Raw genomic sequence first — 19,134 nt, 5'->3', positions numbered from 1 at the left:
CGTGTGAGCATCATTTCTGTTTGCTGGTGTCATAATCTCTGTCATTATCACGACAGAGCATCCGCTTTGAGCATCCTCTTGTTCCCTAAAATCTAGGGCCTACGTGATGGCAGGTAGAATGCATTGTATTCCTTTCCAAAGACAGAGACAGGACCGTGGACAAAAGCACTTCAGGGGCAGTAACTGTTTAAAGCCCCATAGTGTCCAGAACAAGGACGCTCATAAGTTGCGCTTAGGGCAATGCCGGCTGCACGTGACACACTCGACAAATGTTTGTTGAATGAATTAATGAATTGAGTGGATGAATGGTCCCTTAATAGTATTGAGTGATATAGTCAAGTTAATTTCTGTTATTTGGGGGTTCAGCACGTCATCCCTGAAGGATAGAGCCTCCCTTGTACCTGGATTCAGTAGCCTCAGTACTGAGCCAGCCTTTTCTAATGCACGCGGGAGGGATGAGCGGGGAGCTCACATTTATTGAGCGCTTTTTATTTGAATCAGCACTGGCCTAGTCCCCTCAGGGATGTGTTCCAAGGTCGCACAGCTGGGAAGTGGTGGAGGTGGGGTGAGGACCCCAGGCGCTGTCCTCCAGGCCTGCACACATCTCCCCTATGTCTCCCAGAGATGAACGCACACTTACTGGGTCCATGAGGACTTGGGGAGGGCCAGCCATGTGCCCGAGAGGACCCCACTTCCTGACCAGTCCTGTCTTCTTTGTTGGCCTTTATCACCTTTCCACCTTGCTCAGCTACAGGTGACAAAGGCCCTTACCTGTTGATGCAAGTTCCTGGCCTGGTGTGAGCTTGTAGAATTTTAGGATCAGGTCCTATCTGAGACTTACAGCCTGAGAAGGGGAGGCTGGAGTGGGAGAAGCAGAGGAGCCCTGGCCTGGCCGGGGAGAGCCAGGGCCTGGTCCACAGGAGGCGGGAGGGTCCCAGGTGGTGGGTGGGAAGTGCTTTGAACCTTCCCAGAGATAAGGAGTTTGTAGATAAGGAATTACCCAGGCAGTCCCTATATTTATAACCCTCCCCCTCCCCTCCCCCCAGGCCCACACAGCTCCCCTATCTCTGGAATGTTGGGTAAAGGTCACAGGACTATGTGTGTATTCATAGAATGATTGTCCCTCATGGTGACAGTTCTGTCTGGACTGTGCTTTTTAACAACAGATTGAACCAGATATTTCCAGTTGATTTGCAGCTCCCAGGCAGCGTGGGAAGCTGTGTTTACTCCTTCACGCTTGGCTGTGAAAGGAGGGGTCGGGGGTGAGCGCCTTTAAAGAGAATGTGGCTTCCAAAAGATGATCCTTTCGGAATGAACTCATTGTTCTGAGTGTAGAAAGCATGGATTTCCGAGAATTTCATTGATTGGAAAGAGACAAACAGGCAGAGTCTGTCCATCCTTGCAGTGCATCCAGGTCTAGGAGAACCGGAGCATGAGAGGTCTGTGGGTGAATCTGGAGTTCAGGTCACATGGACCAGTTAAGAATCAACAGTACAGGGGCTTCCCTGGTGGTGCAGTGGTTAAGAATCCGCCTGCCAGTGCAGGGGACACGGGTTCAAGCCCCAGTCCGGGAAGATCCCAAATGCTGCGCCACAACTACTGAGCCTGTGCTCTAGAGCCTGAGAGCCACAATTACTGAAGCCCGCGCACCTAGAGCCCGTGCTCCACAACAAGAGGAGCCACCGCAATGAGAAGCCCGTGCACTGCAACGAGGAGTAGCCCCTGCTCACCACAACTAGAGAAAGCCCGGGCGCAGCAATGAAGACCCAACGCAGCCAAAAAAAAAAAAAAAAAAAGAGTCAACAGTACATTTATTGAGCACCTACTATGCGCAGGGCTCTCTGAGGGGTGCAGAGGTGAGTAGCACGACCCTCACCCTCCAGGCGTTTTCAGTCACGGGGCTAACGGCATGCACAGGTCTGCAGAGAGGATGAATGAGGTGGTGTGTTAGGGCCCAGTGAGTGGTGTCAGGGTTTATCCTTTTAGTTCATTGGATCTTACTGAACCCGTACTTTGTGGGAGTAATGAGCTATGTCTGTGCAGTATGTGGATGTGTGACAGTGTGTGTGACAGTGACATTCTGAGGGGAAACAGGCAGACAGAGATGGTCACGGGCACAGGCACATGGCCACCGTGGAAGTCAGGGAGGGCTTCTCGGAGGAGGCAGCCTCCAAGGATGAGGAGGTTGAGCGTTCAGGGGCTGGTGGAGTGAACGGTGAGGTGGAGTGATGAGAGAAGCTTCTGGAAGGAGGCATTGGCGTTACTGGAGCTCATCCTGAGGGGTGGGTAGGGTTCAGCAAAGCAGGAGGGGAGGACATCCCTGCTGAGGAGTTGTGTAAATGGGCCCGTTATTTACTGCTGTGTGACAGCCTACTCCAGATCCTGGTGGCTTAAAGCAACAGAGCTGTATCATTTTCCATTACTCTGCGGGTCAGGAAACTGGCTTGGCAGTTCTTCTGCTCCATTTGGTGTCAGCGTGAGTCACTCGCTCAGCTGCAGTCAGGGGGCTGGTGGGCCCGGCTGGGCTGGGAGGGCCAGGCAGACGGGTCACGTGTCCGGTGCCTCAGGGGTCCCTCCACACAGCCATCCTGTCTCTTCGTGTGGCTGACTTGGGCCTCCTCACAGCAGGTGGTCTCGGGTAGTCAGACTTATCACACGGTGAAAGCGGAAGCCTCTTCCAGGCGAGGCCCGGAGCTGGCATGGCGTCCCTTCTGCCACATTCCACTGGTCAAGGCAAGGTGATGCGGCTGGTGGGCGTCGGGACAGAGGGAATATTAACGACAGTCATCATCTCTCCCACTGCGAGCCAAGGTCCAGAGCTGAGAAGGCAGGATGTAGCCACCAGAAGCCACATTGCTGGGCCAGGGACTCACACTCTGCTGTTCCTACCGCCCTGTTCACAGACCCCATTCTTTTCTTTAGAACCACCCGGAGGGGGCAGAACTACCCACGAGGCAGCCGGGGGAGCAGAAGGGGCTTCAGCTGACGCTCAGATAGATCCGAGTCTGTTTGTTACCTGCCACCTCCTGCGTCGTTGGTGCAGATGTTCCTCCCTGGGGTTTAAAAGAGATCCTTGAGATTTTTTTAAAATTAATTTTTATTGGAGTAGAGTTGATTTACAATGTTGTGTTAGTTTCTGCTGTACAGCAAAGTGAATCAGTTATACATATCCACATATCCACTCTTTTTTAGATTCTTTTCCATATAGGTCATTACAGAGTATTGAATAGAATTCCCTGTGCTACACAGTAGGTTCTTATTACTTATCTATTTTATTTTATATATAGTAGTGTGTATATGTCAATCCCAGTCTCCCAATTTATCCCTCTGATTCTTGAGATTATAAACCAAACAAAAATGTTTGGTTACTTTTTTGGACGAAAGGTCCATGCCTGTCATCTAGGACTCAGCACTGCCTAACTTCTTTTTTTTTTTTTTCGGTTAATTAATTTATTTTTTGGCTGCTTTGGTTCTTCGTTGCTGTGTGCAGCTTTCTCTAGTTGTGGCGAGCAGGGGCTGCTCTTCATTGCGGCGCATGGGCTTCTCATTGTGGTGGCTTCTCATTCGCAGAGCACGGGCTCTAGGCGCGCAGGCTTCAGTAGTTGCCAGTAGTTGCGGCATGCGGGCTCAGTAGTTGTGGCTCACGGGCTCTAGAGTGCAGGCTCAGTAGTTGTGGCTCACGGGCTCTAGAGTGCGGGCTCAGTAGTTGTGGCACACGGGCTTAGTTGCTCCGTGGCATGTGGGATCTTCCCGCATCAGGGCTCGAACCCATGTCCCCTGCATTGGCAGGCGGATTCTTAACCACTGCACCACCAGGGGAGCCCAGCACTGCCTAACTTCTAAAAGGTGAAGAACCACTGTATTTTCATGACTGTCTCACCTTAACGCTCTGTGACGTGGGTGTGACACCCCTCTCCTGGGCCCCATATGCCCCACCCCTTCATTTATATAGTCATTCACTCAACAGATGCTTACTGAGTCATGTCCTAGGGCTGGCGTTTCAGCCCTGAAGGACCTTACACTCTAGAGCGTAAGACACGTAATGCACAGCTCAGCAAATGAAGATCTGATTTCAGCTGGTGATCAGTGTGTGGGGAAAGACCCAACAGAGAAGGTGATAGAGGACGGGGGACTTTGTATTTTAGATCAGAGGTCGGGGAGGGTTGCTCAGTGGAGATGACATTTGAGCAGAGACGTGAATAAGATGAGGGAGCGAGCCCTGCAGAGATCTGTGTTCCCGGCAGGGGGGAAAAAGCATGTTCAAAGGCCCTGAGGCAGGAATGTGTTTGTCCTGATTGAGGACTCAGAATGCCAGTTTGATCAGGTCTGTGAGCAAGGGGGAAAGTCTTAGGCAGTGAGGTCAGGGAGTAGGAGTCAGATGAGGTGGGATTTTATAGGCTGTGATAACGGATTTGGATTTTAAGTATCACGAGAAACTCTTGGAGAATTTAGAGCCAGGAAGTGATTATTATTTCCCAGGTTTGCAATCCCAGCTACTCTACACATTCTTTGTGACTTTGGGCAAGTTATTTATCTACTTAATGCCTCACTTTCTACACCTGTTAATTGGAGAGAACCATGATAATAATAATACTTCAAAAAGTTAGTATGAGGATTAATATTCCTAACTAGTGGAGTATTAAATAGTGCCTGGCACCTGGGAATCCCTCAGTAAATACCAGCTGTGATGTCGACTCTCTGTCCCCTATGGTGGATGTTCATTCTGCTCCTGGGTGAACTTCTCTCTTCCTCTTCCTACCAGCCCCCGGGCCTGCAGCCTCAGAGGAGTGAGAGCAGGCTTGTCCACACCGCAGACATGGGATGAGAGCCCTGGGTGTGGGGCTCCTGGCTGCTCTGTCAAATGTTTCTAGAAAGCCAGAGGGTTTTGTTTCTTTCCTCTTTCCCTTTCCTTTTCTTCTTTTCTAAACTGGGAGTCAGGGAGAAAGTGTAAAAAGCCTAGAAATGTCCCCTTCCTAGCATTCAGGATTCATGTTCAAACAAATTAGCTTCTGAAGGGCAAGGAGATGGGGAAGTCCTTTGTTCTTCTGTGGATGTGGCCCTAGGCTTTGGGCTTCTGTGCCCCGTCCCACTGGCTCCTGTTTTCAGTGTTGGTTCTTCACACCATCTCCCCAGCACCCTGTCCCTTTCCTTTAGCTGCAGCTTGTCCCCAGGTTGACTGAAATTGTCGGGTAGGGGTCGCTCTGTCGCTGGCAGCTCCAGGGTCTGCCCCCAGCGTGGCTGAAAGCCAGAGTCTGCTTTCTGCCGGGGCCCCGGGACCAGACTGTGACGTTTCTGCTGTTCCCCTTCCAGTTGGGACATAAGGGGAGTTCCCGTTGCTGAGAAACCTGGGGCTCCCACCCGAGCCGAGATGGGGCAGGGGAATAGTCTGCGCGTCAGGGAAGCTCTCCTCCCCTGCGTCACGGTTCCAAGAAGGGCCATGCCTGCCGGACGTCGCAGCACTGTTTCAGCAACTCCAGTGACAGCGGCACTGCTTCCTCTTTCTAATCTGCCACCTCTTCTGCAAATGTCTTAGGGCAATTTCTCATAAATACTTTTTTTCTCTCTTCTTTTAAATTTTAATTTTGTTGGAGTATAGTTGATTTACAATGTTGTGTTAGTTTCAGGTGTACAGCAAAGTGATTCAGTTATACATATTCATATATTCTTTTTTGTAGATTCTTTTCTCATATAGGTGATCCCAGAATACTGAGTAGAGTTCCCTGTGCTATACAGTAGGTCCCTGTTGGTTATCTAGCGTATATAGTAGTGTGTGTGTGTTCATCCCAAGCTCCTGATTTATCCCTCTCCCCCGACACTTTCCCTTTGGTAACCATAAGTTGGTTTTCGATATCTGTAAGTCTGATTCTGTGTTGTAAACAAGTTCATTTGTTTCATTTTTACAAAATTTGATTCCACATATGAGTGATAGCATATGACATTTGTCTTTGTCTGACTTACTTCACTTAGTATGATAATCTCTAGGTCCATCCATGTTATTGCAAATGGCATTATTTCATTCTTTTTTATGGCTGAATAGTATTCCGTTGTATATATGAACCACATCATCTTTATCCATTTCTCTGTCGATGAACACTTAGGTTGCTTCCATGTCTTGGCTGTTGTAAATAGTGCTGCAGTGAACATTGGGGTGCGTGTATCCTTTCAGACGATGGTTTTCTCCAGATAGATGCCCAGGAGTGGGATGGCTGGATCATATGGTAGTTCTATTTTTAGTTTTGAATTTTATTAATAACGTTTCATTCAGGGGTATTACAGATTTAAGAATCCCATCTTTATCCAGTTGCTTAGCCTGAGCTGTGCTGTAAGAATGAAAAAGCACAGATTTTTCAAATAAGCATTTAACCGTAAAGCATGGCCAGGGGAAGTGTGGCCTGATGCCAGTGTTATGAGGGTTTTGGCCCTCAACTTGAAATTGGCTGAGTTTGGGGCCAGTGTAGGTCCAAGATATTATGATGGAGTAAGTCAGAGTTTTATAAATACATATAAGGCTAAACAAACTGCCCACACTCAGACCACACCAACTCCAGACGATACCTGCCCTTTTGCCCTGTGAGCATCTGGTTGTTGTAAAGCTCTTTAGTTGGTGAAAGTTGCAGCTGCCTTTCTCCATCTTAACGTTGACTTTAGAACTGCCATGTTCCGGGAGGGCTCTCCCACAGCTGCGTGCAAAATCCTCTGTGAGCTTTACAAAAATAAGGACTCCGGGCTCACTCGGGAGATTCCTGCTCAGCAGGGATGAGGTCAGATCCAGGAATTTGTAATTAAATTTGTAATTAAAACAAAGAACCCCCTAGCTCTGGTCCCAGAAGTGGAAGGCAGGCCCCCTCAGAGGTGGCACCGGGGCTGCCGTGCCCAGAAAGAAGAGAAGCGGGGGTGGGAGGGCGGTGAGGAGAGAGGATAAAATCCCGGACTTGACCCAGCGCCACCCACGCAAGCTCCACCGTGACGTGCACGTCCACTGGGGGACTCTGCTCTTCGCTGTTGACGTGTCTCCTTAGGCCTTGACTACTACCGCTTTATAGTGAGGCTGGAAATCAGGTAGATCCTCTCTCTGCATTTCCATATACAACTTAGACTCAGCTTGTGAATTTCTACCAAAAAAAATCCCCCAGTGACGCTGATGCTTGGGTTGGCCTCTCCGGGATTCAGTGACATCGAATGAGTCTCCGTCCCACATGAGCTGCCCCCGATGTCAACAGGAGCGGCCGGAGCCGTCTCTCTGTGTCAGTGTTCTCTAGGTTGTACTTTTCAGAAATGTCGGCCTGTTTCCCCTGTTGAGGCTGATTCCACCAGCTTCTGTGTGATCACGTCTGGACTCCTTTCTCGGCTGGGCCAGTGGGCTCTGTCCTCTAGAGGAAGAGTCGGTCCGGGCCCTTCTGTGATGGAACCACGGTGCCCCTTGGACGAGCTTGAATGCTTTTCCTCTTCATTCCAACCAAAGCCCAAAGCAGCATTTCGACTGCCATTTGCTCAGAGTAGGACCGTTCCTGCGAACGCATGGTTTCCCTTCCTCTGTTGTCAGGGGAGCAGTGCAGGGTTTCTGTGGGTTGTCTCCCCAGTCCTGAGAGTCCTTCACATGCCTCCACGGCCTGTCTTCCCTCAGCCTTTCTGCAGGGAGACCAGCAAGCGTCTCCTCGGAAGCCCCTGCCTCGTGCCCGCCCTGTGCCCTTCAGTGAGAGCACCAGAGTCCCGCAGAACCTCCCGCTGAGCCTCGCGTTTCTCAGGCGCTTCCCAAGAACTGAGCTTTGCCGGGCAGTGTGGCCCTCCGTCCACTTGGCCTGCTGTGTGTCAGCATGTGGCTCGGTTTTTTTTTAAGTCATAAGTCTTGGGAATTCTGTGGAAGTCCAGTAGTTAGGACTCCACGCTGTCACTGCTGAGGGCACAGGTTCAGTCCCCGGTCAAGGACCTAAGGTCCTGCAAGCTGTGCGGCGTGGCCAATAAGGAAAGAAAGAAAGAAAGAAAATATGAAGTCATAAGCCTTGATTGACCTCTTTAAAATAGTCCCCCGGAGTTGCAGGGTTTGGTCAGCAGACACACCCTTGGGAGGCCAGGCAGCTCAGCTTCCCCCCAACTGGGAATTGCCCTTGACGTTTGCACAGTGTTTTACAGTCAGGGACGCGCCCCTGCACCCATCACTTCATCTGATCGGCACCGATTCCGCCTGCTTGTCAGGAGCCTTTGCCGGTTTAGCCCGATTGATGGCTGAGCTGGTCACTCAGGAGGTTTCTGTGGCTCTCCCTCAGCCACACCACCAACAAGACTAACGTCCAAGGCCCGTGTCTGTCCCCACATCCCTGCTCGGTGACAAGATCCCACCAAGGGGCACAGCCACAGCCACAGGGCCGGAACCTGGGCGATTTAGCTGCCACTCTGCAGGGTCGTGTGGCGGCTGCAGGAGGAGCCAGACCACCCGGGCTCCTGAGAGCGGAGGAAGGCATGTCAGGCTCGTGGACTGTTGCGGATTTCCTTAGGCAGGTCTTTGTCTTAGCAAGGTTGAAATTGGCTTTTAATAAGAACTTTAATGGAGAGGGAGTGGCCTTTCCTACATGGGGTCAGGTCCATCCTTGGTAAGGCTGTGGCCCTGCCCATCCCGCACACAGTGGCACAAGGCCACACTGTGGCATCAGGACCAACGCCTTGGGGCAAGTTCTGGAACCAGAGCAAGCACACGTATGGCTGATCATTCCTCGCACGTGAAACATGGGCAGCAACACTTGGCTCTTACGAGGAACTCAGTACAAATGGTCACTCTCTGGATTAGAAACATATGTTCGCTTTGGAAAGACGAGAGTCATCTTTCCAGAGTGAGCAACATGCTGTCCAACCTTTGTTACAACCACGTAATAAATGTGTGCTTTAGAAACACCACGTGACGCACTGGGCTGAGCCCGTGCTGGGGGCCAGGGCTGGGGAGCAGCCTGGGGCCAGGGCCGCTTTCTCATGACCGTCTTTGCTGTGATGTGAGTGGTGTTTTGGAGCTGCCTGTCCTGCGCAGCGTGCTGGACGGACTCCCCACGGAGATTGGCGGAGGATATTTGGCTCAAGCAGGTTGTTCATTTGTTTCCCCCTGCCTTCCACTTGCTACGACAAGCCTGGGTGTTGAGGGAGTGATGAACGTAAAGGAGAACCATCACTGACTCTACGTACTGGCATTGCCCTTATAGGACCCCAGAACGATGATCGTTGGCAAAATTAGGGCGCCTCATTTAATGGTTGGCAGGAGTGAGGGTGCAGTCCATGGTACCTGCTGTACTTCCAGCCTTCCTTCATTCACCAAATACTTAGATGTCTCAATGTCATGTGCCAGGCCCTGGGGATAAAAGATCATTAAAATGTGTCCTCAAGCGCTCATCATCTAGCAAGAAAGGAGAGATGAAAAAAACCTGCAAAGACCCCTGAGAGGCCAAAGTGGTTCATGGTTCGGAGACAGGATGTTCAAGCCCTACTGGGCAGATTCATGCCAGCTTCACGAGGAGCGGGTATCTGAACCGGGACTGCAGGGAGAGGTGTGTTTCGGTGAGGGCACCTGAAGAGGCATTTTAGGGAGTGCGAACAGCAAAGCACAAAGGCAGGGATGCTCAGATGAGAGCCGGGCCCCAGTGGGCGTACTGAAGGGGGCAGGAGGCGATGGGGTAGGGGGTGGGGACACGGATGACAGAGGAGATTCTGTTGGATTTTATGAGCCGTGGAGGACAACCGGAGATTTCTGAGCAGGGAAGATGACTAGGACGCGTTCTAAGAGTATTCTGAGAAAGATGTGGAGGAAGGACCCAAAGGACGATTCAAAATTAGAATCAGCTGGACTTAGCCCAGATCGGGGTGTGTGTGATAAGCGAGAGCACCTGGACTAGGTGATGGGGCAAGCGGCAGACAGGGGGGCTTCAGAGAAAGAGGGCTGGTTTGAAGGGTTTGGGGGGGATAGGTACCAAAATAAGGACCCAGTTGACGGGCTTGTACTTGGCTATTTTTTTAATTTATTAATTTATATTTGGCTGTGTTGGGTCTTCGTTTCTGTGCGAGGGTTTTCTCTAGTTGAGGCGAGCGGGGGCCACTCTTCATCGCGGTGCGCGGGCCTCTCACTATCGCGGCCTCTCTTGTTGCGGAGCACAGGCTCCAGACGCGCAGGCTCAGTAGTTGTGGCCCACGGGCCCAGTTGCTCCGTGGCATGTGGGATCTTCCCAGACCAGGGCTCGAACCCGTGCCCCCTGCATTAGCAGGCAGATTCTCAACCACTGCGCCACCAGGGAAGCCCTGTACTTGGCTATTTTTAGGTGCTTTGTCAACTGTAATTCATTGAGGGTTGTAGGACTGAGGAAAAGTACTTGTTTTTAAATTTTGGGTGGAGACACATAAACAGGGGCTAAAGGGAAGGAGCTGGTGTGGTGGGGTGGAAGGAAAGAGATGGAGGAGAGAGGAGTGATGCTGGAGGAGCATCTCCAGCAGGGAAGGGAGGTGGGGCTAGGGCAGGAGCCTGTGCCCCTGGGAGGGAGGCCAGCTTGTGAGCCTGGAAACAGCGTGAGGAGGGAGGGGAGACAGACAGGGAAGGACCTGAGCTTGGACTGGAGGGAAAAGAGTTTAGAAACAGGCCCTGGGTGTCTTCCATAATTATGTCTTATAAAAATGAAATAGTTCTGAGAAGTTCATAATGAAAACCAGCTTTCCTGCCCCCTTTTCCCTGTTACCCGTCTCACCCTAGAGGTGGCCACGTACCACTTTCAGCTGTTTTCTCCCCCTGATGTTTACCATCAATTTATTAGCTTTAGCTATCTCTATATGGGTATTATTTGACATTATATATATTCCTTATCAGCTGTGGACATTAGCCTATTAGGCTCTCTCGTGTCTCCCCCTGCTTCCCCTCCTCCCAGCTCCCAGTGGAGTTATGCCACAAAAATCAAGTCAGTATTTATGCTATGAGGAGCTAAACAGCTCAGCAGTGGCCAAATATGATCACGTTGCTTTTCGTTTTGCTTTCCTCTGAATTAGTAGTAGTGCTGCATTATTACTTGCTAGATTTTACATATCTGTTTAGGATTCTTCTCACTCTCTGACACCCTCTCAATACCATAAAAATTATCAGATCATTTGTCAGTTCCGTTTTTTAAATCAGTGACCTCTCTCCGGGAGTTCTCTCTTCCTGACCCAGTCTGGACTGCTTATTCTCTGGACTTGCTCTCAGGCTTTCAATCTGAAACTTCCTTCACTACCATCCTAGAAATTTCTTGAACCTCTCTCCTGTCTTAGACCCTTTCCTTTACTCTGCATTTCTTTCTTTCATGGTTTACTCTCTTGTTTCAGTGGAGTACATTTTCCAATAGCTTTCTAAGAAAGGGTGCTCGACAGTTTTGCTTGTTTGTTTGTCTTTAAATAGTGCATGCCTGGAAATGTCTTTATTCTAGTTTCACAACTGGCAGATATTTTAGCTGGGTATAGAATTCAAGGTTAGCAATGATATTCCCTCAAAATTTGAAGGTGTTCTTTTGTCTTCTGGTTTCCAGTACTGTTGTTGAGAAGCCTGGTGATGACCTTCTGATTTGAGGTCACTTTTTAGTTTTCCCCTGACAGTTTGTGTGGTCTTCTCTTTATCCTCAGTGTTCTGAATATGCTTTGGTTTGGGTCTTTCATTTAATAATTGTGCTGGGATCTTTCTTAGTTCTGAGAAATTGTGTATTTGAGTTTCTCCTTACTACCTCATCATCCCTACACCCGTTTTTCTGATCTTTCTTTTTGGGAAAGACTTCTGGGTTGGAAAGAGTCTAATTTTCCTATGGTTTCTCTCCTATTGTCCATTATTTTCTCTCCCTGGTCTACCTTCTGAAAGAGCACCTTGATTTTATCTACCAACTGTTTCATTGAATTTTCTTATTTTGGCAAGTATAGTTTTAATCAGCAAAGACTCATCTTTATTCTCTGGTTAGGCCTCTCTCAATACCAATCTGTTCTTATACTTTGGATGCAGTGTCTTCTGTTTCTGAGATTATTACTTTGTTTTTGTTTAAAGCAGGCACAGCGTTTATTAGAAGCACAGTACGTGTGGGAGAGCACGCAATGAAGCGGTTTATTTAGTGCAGAAGCTAAAGTTACACACTTGGCGAAGCCTGTGGGCATCCTTGCTAGTGAGGAGCACGCCTTATTACATGTTTATTTTCTTGTATTATCTCTTTAGAGTTCCTTTTTGTTCATTGGTTTCCTTTCTCACTCTTGTCCTTCACTGTGGCTGGTGGTGTCCCCATGTTGGGAATTGCTCTGCCTCAGTTTCTATGCCCAGCTCAACTCTTCCCACCAGAGTCCTGAAGAGAATTAAGGCCTGATGCCTTTCCACTGTATGGTGTGAATTAACTTATCTTCAGTGCGTCTAGAATGGTATTAGTTCTGTACCATCCATGGGGGAAATTAAAAAGTGGTCACTTCATTCAAATCATTTTCCTTAGGGATTAATCCTCTCATGGAGTACTGGGTGGGAAAGGCTATTTGAGAAATAGTCTCCCTTTGGGGCTGGAGGTGGGCTAGCAACCTGTGAGTGGAGGGGGAGCATGGGTTCGATCTGCCATAATTACCTTTGTGAGTTTTAAAACTAGGCAGTGGGGCACAATGCAGTTACTGATTTTGCTTGGTCATAATTTTGTAGCCTTGGAAGCTGGGCCATTGCAGGCATAATACAGATTGAGGAGGTGGGTGGGGTTTGGCTTTTGAGGATGGTATTGTGACCAATCCTGGTTATTTTTAGATGTCTTACAGGCCTTCAGGAAGGGCTTCCTGGAAGGTTAGTTCCAGGAATGTATTCATAGGAGGAAAGGGTGGCAGCTTCCCGCTTGTGTCATAGCGCCATCCCAAGAGGGCAGGGAAATGTGAATCATGACTTTTCTGCAGTGGAAATTCCCTCAGTTGGTGATCTTAAGGCTGTGGTGAGAGGTGGGGGGCACTGCCGCTCCTTTGGGAGCTGTGCCTGCTGCAGAGGCAGCCCGAGCTCCCTGACACCTGCCTGGGTCCCGTGACGTCTGCACCCAGCAGGTCCTCGGCTTGTGAGGCTGTCCACTGCGACCGTGAGACTAGCTTGTTTGAGAGAATGCAAGGCCGTGGGTGGCAGCAGGCAGGCAGATACCCCTGTGGTATCACCACGTAGTGAAATCAGGGAGGTTCGGGTGCTGTTTTGGAGAGTACGACCATCATGAAGAAAGAGGGTGAAGGTCCCCCTCCCCTGGGCAGGGGGTCCAGGCAGGCTGTCCCCACTCTGTGGTGGCTGCTCTTGTGTCTGCTGGTGGGCCCAGCCCAGGGACCCCGCAGAGGCCACAGGCCAGCCCCCCAAGCACACACCTTCCAGGGAGCCATACCCACGGAAGTCTCACAGAGGGGCCTGTGGTCGAGCAGTCAAGTCTGAGGTTTTGAACCCTGTGTATTTCTTTCCACTTTCCAAATGCTCAGCGGAGGAGCCCTCAGCAGCACCCCAGCCTCTGCCCCAAGGGAAGGCCCCGCACCCGGCAGAGGCCCCCACCAAGCCATCTGCTCCAGCGCTGACCCCTCCACCGCCGACCCCTCCACCGCCGTCCAAGGACTCTGGACAGCAGCCTGTCCTGCCCAAGAGACGCCCCCGGCCACTGCCCCCGCTGCTGCGGCCAGGCTGGACGGGGCTGCCCTTCTTGCCTGGCTCCACCGGGGTCATTATGGAGACTGGAGAGGCCGGGCCCCCGGGCAGGATGGGCATGTCGGGGCGAGGACTGCCCCGGGGCGTGGACGGCCAGACTGGGCAGGGGCCCATCCCCAGGGCCGAAGGCTACGCGGGAGCACCAGGTAAGGGTCCCCCGCTGCTGGGCCATCTGAGCTACGGAAGGTGAGGATGCACAGAGGGGGCAGCCTGAGCCCCAGGGGGCTGCTGCAGGGTCTCTGCGGGTCATGGGTGCAGCCTTCAGGGTACAAGGTCCAAAACTTGGCTCTCCAAAGGTTCTGTGGTACTCTGGGGATAGTACATCATACTTAGAAATAGATGTGTGCCATGGGCTGTAATACCTGGACCATGGACCACACAGGCAGCTCCTTGATCTCCCTAGCAGGAAGTGTACCGGGGAAACCAAGAGGATACCGGGAGCTTGCGTAGCCGCAAAGATGAGCACACATCAAAGTGGGTAGGCTGGAAGGTTCTGGCTCCAACCCCAGCTATGTCATTGTAAGGCTTAGCTCTGTCAACGGCAAAGGGAAGATAATAATAGGACTTCAGAGAGTTATTGTGAGGATGGAGAAAAGCCTAGGTCAGTGCTTGGCCAGTTAAGTGCTTCATGTGAGTTGGAAGGTCAGCACCGTGGTGGTGGAGGAGGTGAAGGCAGGTGGGAGAAGGAAAAGGGAGCATTTATGGGACACCCACTGCATGCCAGGGGCTGAACTAGAGACTGGCTCTACAGCTTTCCCTACAGCACCGTGAAGTTGATATTCTACTGACAGATGAGGAAGCTGAGGCTCTGGGCTAGCGCATATAAACACGTGACGCTGCTTGGGGTAGTTCACGTCAGCTGTCACAGGATAGTACCAACCAGTCGCCTCAGAGTTCAACCAAGCTGCTGGTTGGAGGCACTGAGCCACAGGCACGGACAGCCTGCCTGAATGAAGCACCGTGCCTGCTGGGCAGGTGGGGTCACTGCCGTTCCTTCTCAGCCACCCCAAGCTCCAGTGATCCCAGCTCCCTTAGGCAGGTGTGGGGACTTTTCTAAGATGACAGGTTTCCTTCTGTTCCACGTATCTTGGATGCTTACATACTTTTGGGCAATTTGTTCCTTTGTATGTCTGTCCTTCCTTCCACGCATCCACACGACAAACACTGCATCCAGTCTACCTGGGGGCAAAGCTAGTGAACAGTCCCTGCTCCTGGAGGGCAAGCGTGGGAGTGGACATGTCAGTCTGGAGCCTGCTCGCCGGCTTGGGCCCCAAGGCTCCAGTCCATCTTCTTCCTATTCCCCCAGCCAGTTCGTCCTCAGGGCTGCCTTCTCTGTGCAGGCAGCTGGGACTGGGTGCTCTTAATGTCTACTTACACACAGTGTGAGGAACAGGCAGAAAAGGAGGGGCTCAGGAAAATGAGGTGCGCTATTAGAGCTTTGACACTGCATCTGCGTTTTGTTTTTCAGGGTACCCCAAGTCACCGCCTGTAGCCTCCCCAGGTACGTTAGCCGGGACGGGAGGCCGAGGCGGGTGGTCCTGGGCAGCCCCTGTCCCGCCCCCCCCCGCCCCCACGGCGGGTCCTGTCTCCTCCCTCTGGGCGATTAGCACGGGTGCAGCCCTCCCCGGCTCACTTGCTCGCGTGTGCACGAACACAAACGCGCGTCCGTGCACCGCCCCCACCGCATAGCATCACGCATGCGCAAAGCCCCCGCCTCGCGTGTGCGCGCGCAGCCTCCCAGCTCTCATCTCAGAAGCACTCACACAGAAGCACCTTGTGGGGCCTCAGCGCCCCCACCCCAGACATCATGCACAAGGCCCACGCATGCGCGAAGCCTCCCATCTCACGCAGCGGCCAACGCAATCCACACATGCGCACTCCCACCAACTGCCTGCCCCTCTGACAAGGGCGCTGTTGGGCCCAGGGTGTGAGGAGGGGGTGTGCCCACTTTGAGGCGAAATGCAAGGCCCAGGCAGCCCCTCGGGACGGCGCGCAGGCCTCGGCACGGGGCCTGACTGAAGGCGCATCCTCTCTCCGCCCAGGGGTCCCGGCGCCGTCTCTGGTGTCCTTCTCTGCGGGGCTCACCCGGAAGCCTTTCCCCAGTGATGCGGGCGTCGTCCTCTTTAACAAAGTGCTGGTGAACGACGGGGACGTGTACGACCCCAGCACCGGTGAGTCCGCCCGCACACACGGCCGCTCGGGAGGCCTCTCCCAGCCGGGAGGCTGCGATGAAGGTCCCTCCCCGCTGCCACGACAGGTGCGCCCACGCCGCCGCCTGCGGGATTCCTGGTTTCTGAGCCCCAAGTGGGTCAGCAGCAGTGCGGGGTGCCTGCTCTGGGGCAGAACCGCTCGCCCTGACGGGGGTTCGGTCCATGTGGTCCCCAGCCCCCGAGAACAGCGGGGACGGGAGGCCACCCCGGTGCCTGGGCTGCTGTCCTCGGGGCCGCGGGCATCGCGCCTGCGGGAGGAGAGCCAGGACCCCCTGGTGCGCTGCTGTCCCCCCGCCCACAGGCACCAGCGGACCTGGGTGTCACGTGCTGCTGTGGCCGGGGCTCTGTGTGGCCCCTGGGAGGGAATCGGCTCTCTGCGAGCAGAGATGTGAGTTGCTGCCCTGGCCCCGGGTCTCAGGACCACGGGCCTCGGGTTTTAGCGAGCATCAAGAGTGAATGAAGTGCAGAGCGTAGAAAAACGGGGCTCCTGGCCTCCAGGCCCAGGGGCGTGAAGCTCGGCATCACACTCTGGTTTTAACGGGCTTGGAGGCGGGGGTGTGAGAAGGCTGCTTCGCTTTGTGCTCAAGTTGGGCTTCCCCTGGGGCCCTCACTCCGCGCAGTCTCGGCTATGGGGACAGCTTGTCCACGCCGACAGGCCAGGTGCTCTCGGCACACAGGGACCGTGACCTTCATTTCTCTCCTGTTCCCAGGATGCCCATGCTCTCTCCAGCAGGTCTTCAGTAAAGGGAGTTCGGCGTGACCCTGAGCAGACGCTGGCCATGTGCCCGGAGTGCTGGGGTCCGTCTGTCCCCAGGCTCTAAATTTACTGAGAAGAGCTGGGCAAGGGAGCTGGGCGGCCTGGCACATTTCAGGGCAGGTTAAAGACTCAGGCCCCTTAGATTCCTTCTCAGCCCGTGGTCAGTGGCCCATGTCCAGCCCCCTTCCCGGAGCCCTTGGGCAATGGCCACTCCTGCCAGCACTGGGTCTGGCTGTGGGCCCATGTGCCGCTGCTTTGCAAATGGGCAACATCTGCGAACCTTATCCCCCCCACTTCCGACCAGCCCTTCCCCTGCCTTCCCAGCCCCAGAGCGTGTCTAAATACCAGCTCGCTTCTGGCTGCGCGTGGATGCCAGCTGGGTACTGGTCCAGCAGGGAGCCTGGCTCTTCCACCGGAGGAAGGCTGGCTGTGGCTGCATCCCTGGCTCGGTGTCTCTTCTTCCTACGTTAATGACCGACCTTGTGGGGAGTTTTTGGTCCTGCCTCCCCAGAAGGCAGCTAAGGCGTTCTGTGGCTATTGTGCCCGTGAGGTCGATTCTAAGTTGGCCTCGAGGTGCTTTCAGTGACAGAGAAAACTCCCCAGAGGCAGCCAGGACCGGCGGTGAGGGGGAACGGGCCAGTTTTCCCTCAGGCTGCTGCTGGGTCTGCAGCGAGGACCAGGTCAGTGCAGAGAGCAGTGTGGGCCAAGGGGGCTGTCACTGTTGTTGGGTGGGTTTAGTATGCAGAGGAGCTGCACCCCTGAGTGCGCCTGCCTCCCGGGGGGAGGCTGAGCAGGACTTTGAGCCCAAACCCAGGCCACTCAGGGCAAACCCAGAGGCTGGTCTGCCTTCATCCGGGTTGTCAGCTTGTCGCAAAAGGCTGTGATGGTGTCACATGAACACCGGTGTCTGCTTTCCTCCTACCAGGGGTCTTCACAGCTCCGTACGACGGGCGCTACCTGATCACGGCCACGCTCACCCCCGAGAGGGACACGTACGTGGAAGCCGTCCTTTCGGTCGCCAACGCCAGCGTGGCACAGCTGCACACGGCCGGCTACAAGAGAGAATTCCTGGAATACCACCGGCCCCAGGGGGCCGTGCACACTTGTGGGGGCCCGGGGGCGTTCCACCTTATCGTGCACTTGAAGGCAGGGGACGGCGTCAACATCGTGGTGACCGGGGGCAGGTTGGCGCACACAGACTTTGACGAAATGTACTCCACGTTTAGTGGGGTTTTCTTATATCCTTTCCTGTCCCACCTCTGAGGTGGCCGGGCAAAGGAAGGGGAGAGTTGTAGGAACTCGGCAGCTTTAATGTATTCAGCGTGTGTGTGACTGGAGCACTGGTCTAGTTTCCTGCAGACACCCCACCACCTCCCCCAGGTAAAGGCCACGTCTGGCTGCCAAGGCAGCAAGGAGCAAACCACGGGCCAACGTGGCCCCGACGCCTAGAGTCGGAAGCGCCCCTGCCTGCCCGCCGGCTCCTCCCCTGCGTCTCCCAGCTCCCACCTCTGGCTCTGCCGTGGCCCGCGCTCTCTCCGAGGGGCCTGTGCTGGGCGTACAGGGTGCTGACCGCGGAGGCTCCAACTGCTGCCCGGTGGGATCACGCCCTGCTGCTGGAGAAGGACGAGCCGCTGAGAGGAGGCAGAGCTGGCACCAGTGGCCAGGCTTTGCTGGAGCAGAGCTGTCGCCAGCTGCTTCTGTCTTCACTTACCCTGCATGTGGGAGAAGAGTTTAAACACTGAAGTGGCATGTGCCACCACAGACCTAGGGTGGACAGTGGGCTGTCCCAGGTTTGGCTCGCCACCCCCTCCCCCCCCCACCCCGGGTTTGCCTGGCTGAGAGGGACACGAGAGAGACTGTCATGTGGCTTGTTGGGCTCCTTGAATGACATGTACGACTTAAGTGCAAGACAGGGAGTGTCAATAAAGATGTAAAACACTTCCAGTTCAGTCTGGTGCCTTCTGGATTGAGAGTTGCTGCCGAAAAGCAAACTACAGTAAATGACTTCAATGGCTGCAGAAAGTAAGCTTGAGTCAATTCATCTCAACCATGCAACTGTTATCCCTCAGCATGCACGCCGTGCACTTGGGGGTTGTTCTTGGCTTGTAAAGACAGACAGACTAGATGTGCTTGGAGGTCAGAGTCCCCATGTGAGCCCCACAGCTGAAAAGGGGGCTCCTCCAGGGGGCGCTGGACATTCACATTGAACCCGCAGCTGCCCAGCTCGCAGCAGATGCAGCTGTAAGGACTCCTGAGCTCCCAGGCAACAAGAGGCCCAACACAAAACCGACCACACTGAACACCGAGGTCATCTGAGGAAAGCAGGACTCCTCCCGTGGAGAGCACGCTCTGTTCCCGGGAAGCCCAGGCCCCTCACTCCTCTACGGGCAGCCACACCAGACCCTTAGCTCCGCGTGGTCTTTGCTCATCAGGTTGGTAAAACCTGTTGGCCAACCAAGTGCCACTGGGGCTCCCCAGAGCCCCAGGGAAAGATGTGGACAATA

The 19,134-nt window shown here is 53.4% G+C and overlaps 1 protein-coding gene across 1 annotated transcript in view; it reads left to right on the top strand.

Annotated features, from left to right (window-relative positions):
• EMILIN2 (elastin microfibril interfacer 2) overlaps positions 1-18,574 on the top strand; it is a 51,263-nt gene extending 32,689 nt beyond the window's left edge. Inside the window, exons 5-8 of the mRNA XM_027088781.1 lie at positions 13,444-13,809; positions 15,132-15,164; positions 15,706-15,834; positions 17,556-18,574. Of these exons, the coding sequence (XP_026944582.1) occupies positions 13,444-13,809; positions 15,132-15,164; positions 15,706-15,834; positions 17,556-17,893 (866 nt within the window). The 3' untranslated portion in view covers positions 17,894-18,574. The remainder of the gene's footprint in view (positions 1-13,443; positions 13,810-15,131; positions 15,165-15,705; positions 15,835-17,555) is intronic.
• The last annotated feature ends 560 nt before the right edge of the window (positions 18,575-19,134 follow it).

This window comes from Aethalodelphis obliquidens, unplaced genomic scaffold, assembly GCF_003676395.1.
Source record: "Aethalodelphis obliquidens isolate GAN/ISIS:26980383/991018 unplaced genomic scaffold, ASM367639v1 scaffold63, whole genome shotgun sequence".
Taxonomy (NCBI): domain Eukaryota; kingdom Metazoa; phylum Chordata; class Mammalia; order Artiodactyla; family Delphinidae; genus Aethalodelphis; species Aethalodelphis obliquidens.
Note: the sequence above shows the minus strand (reverse complement) of the source record. Positions and strands in the feature narration are given on the sequence as shown.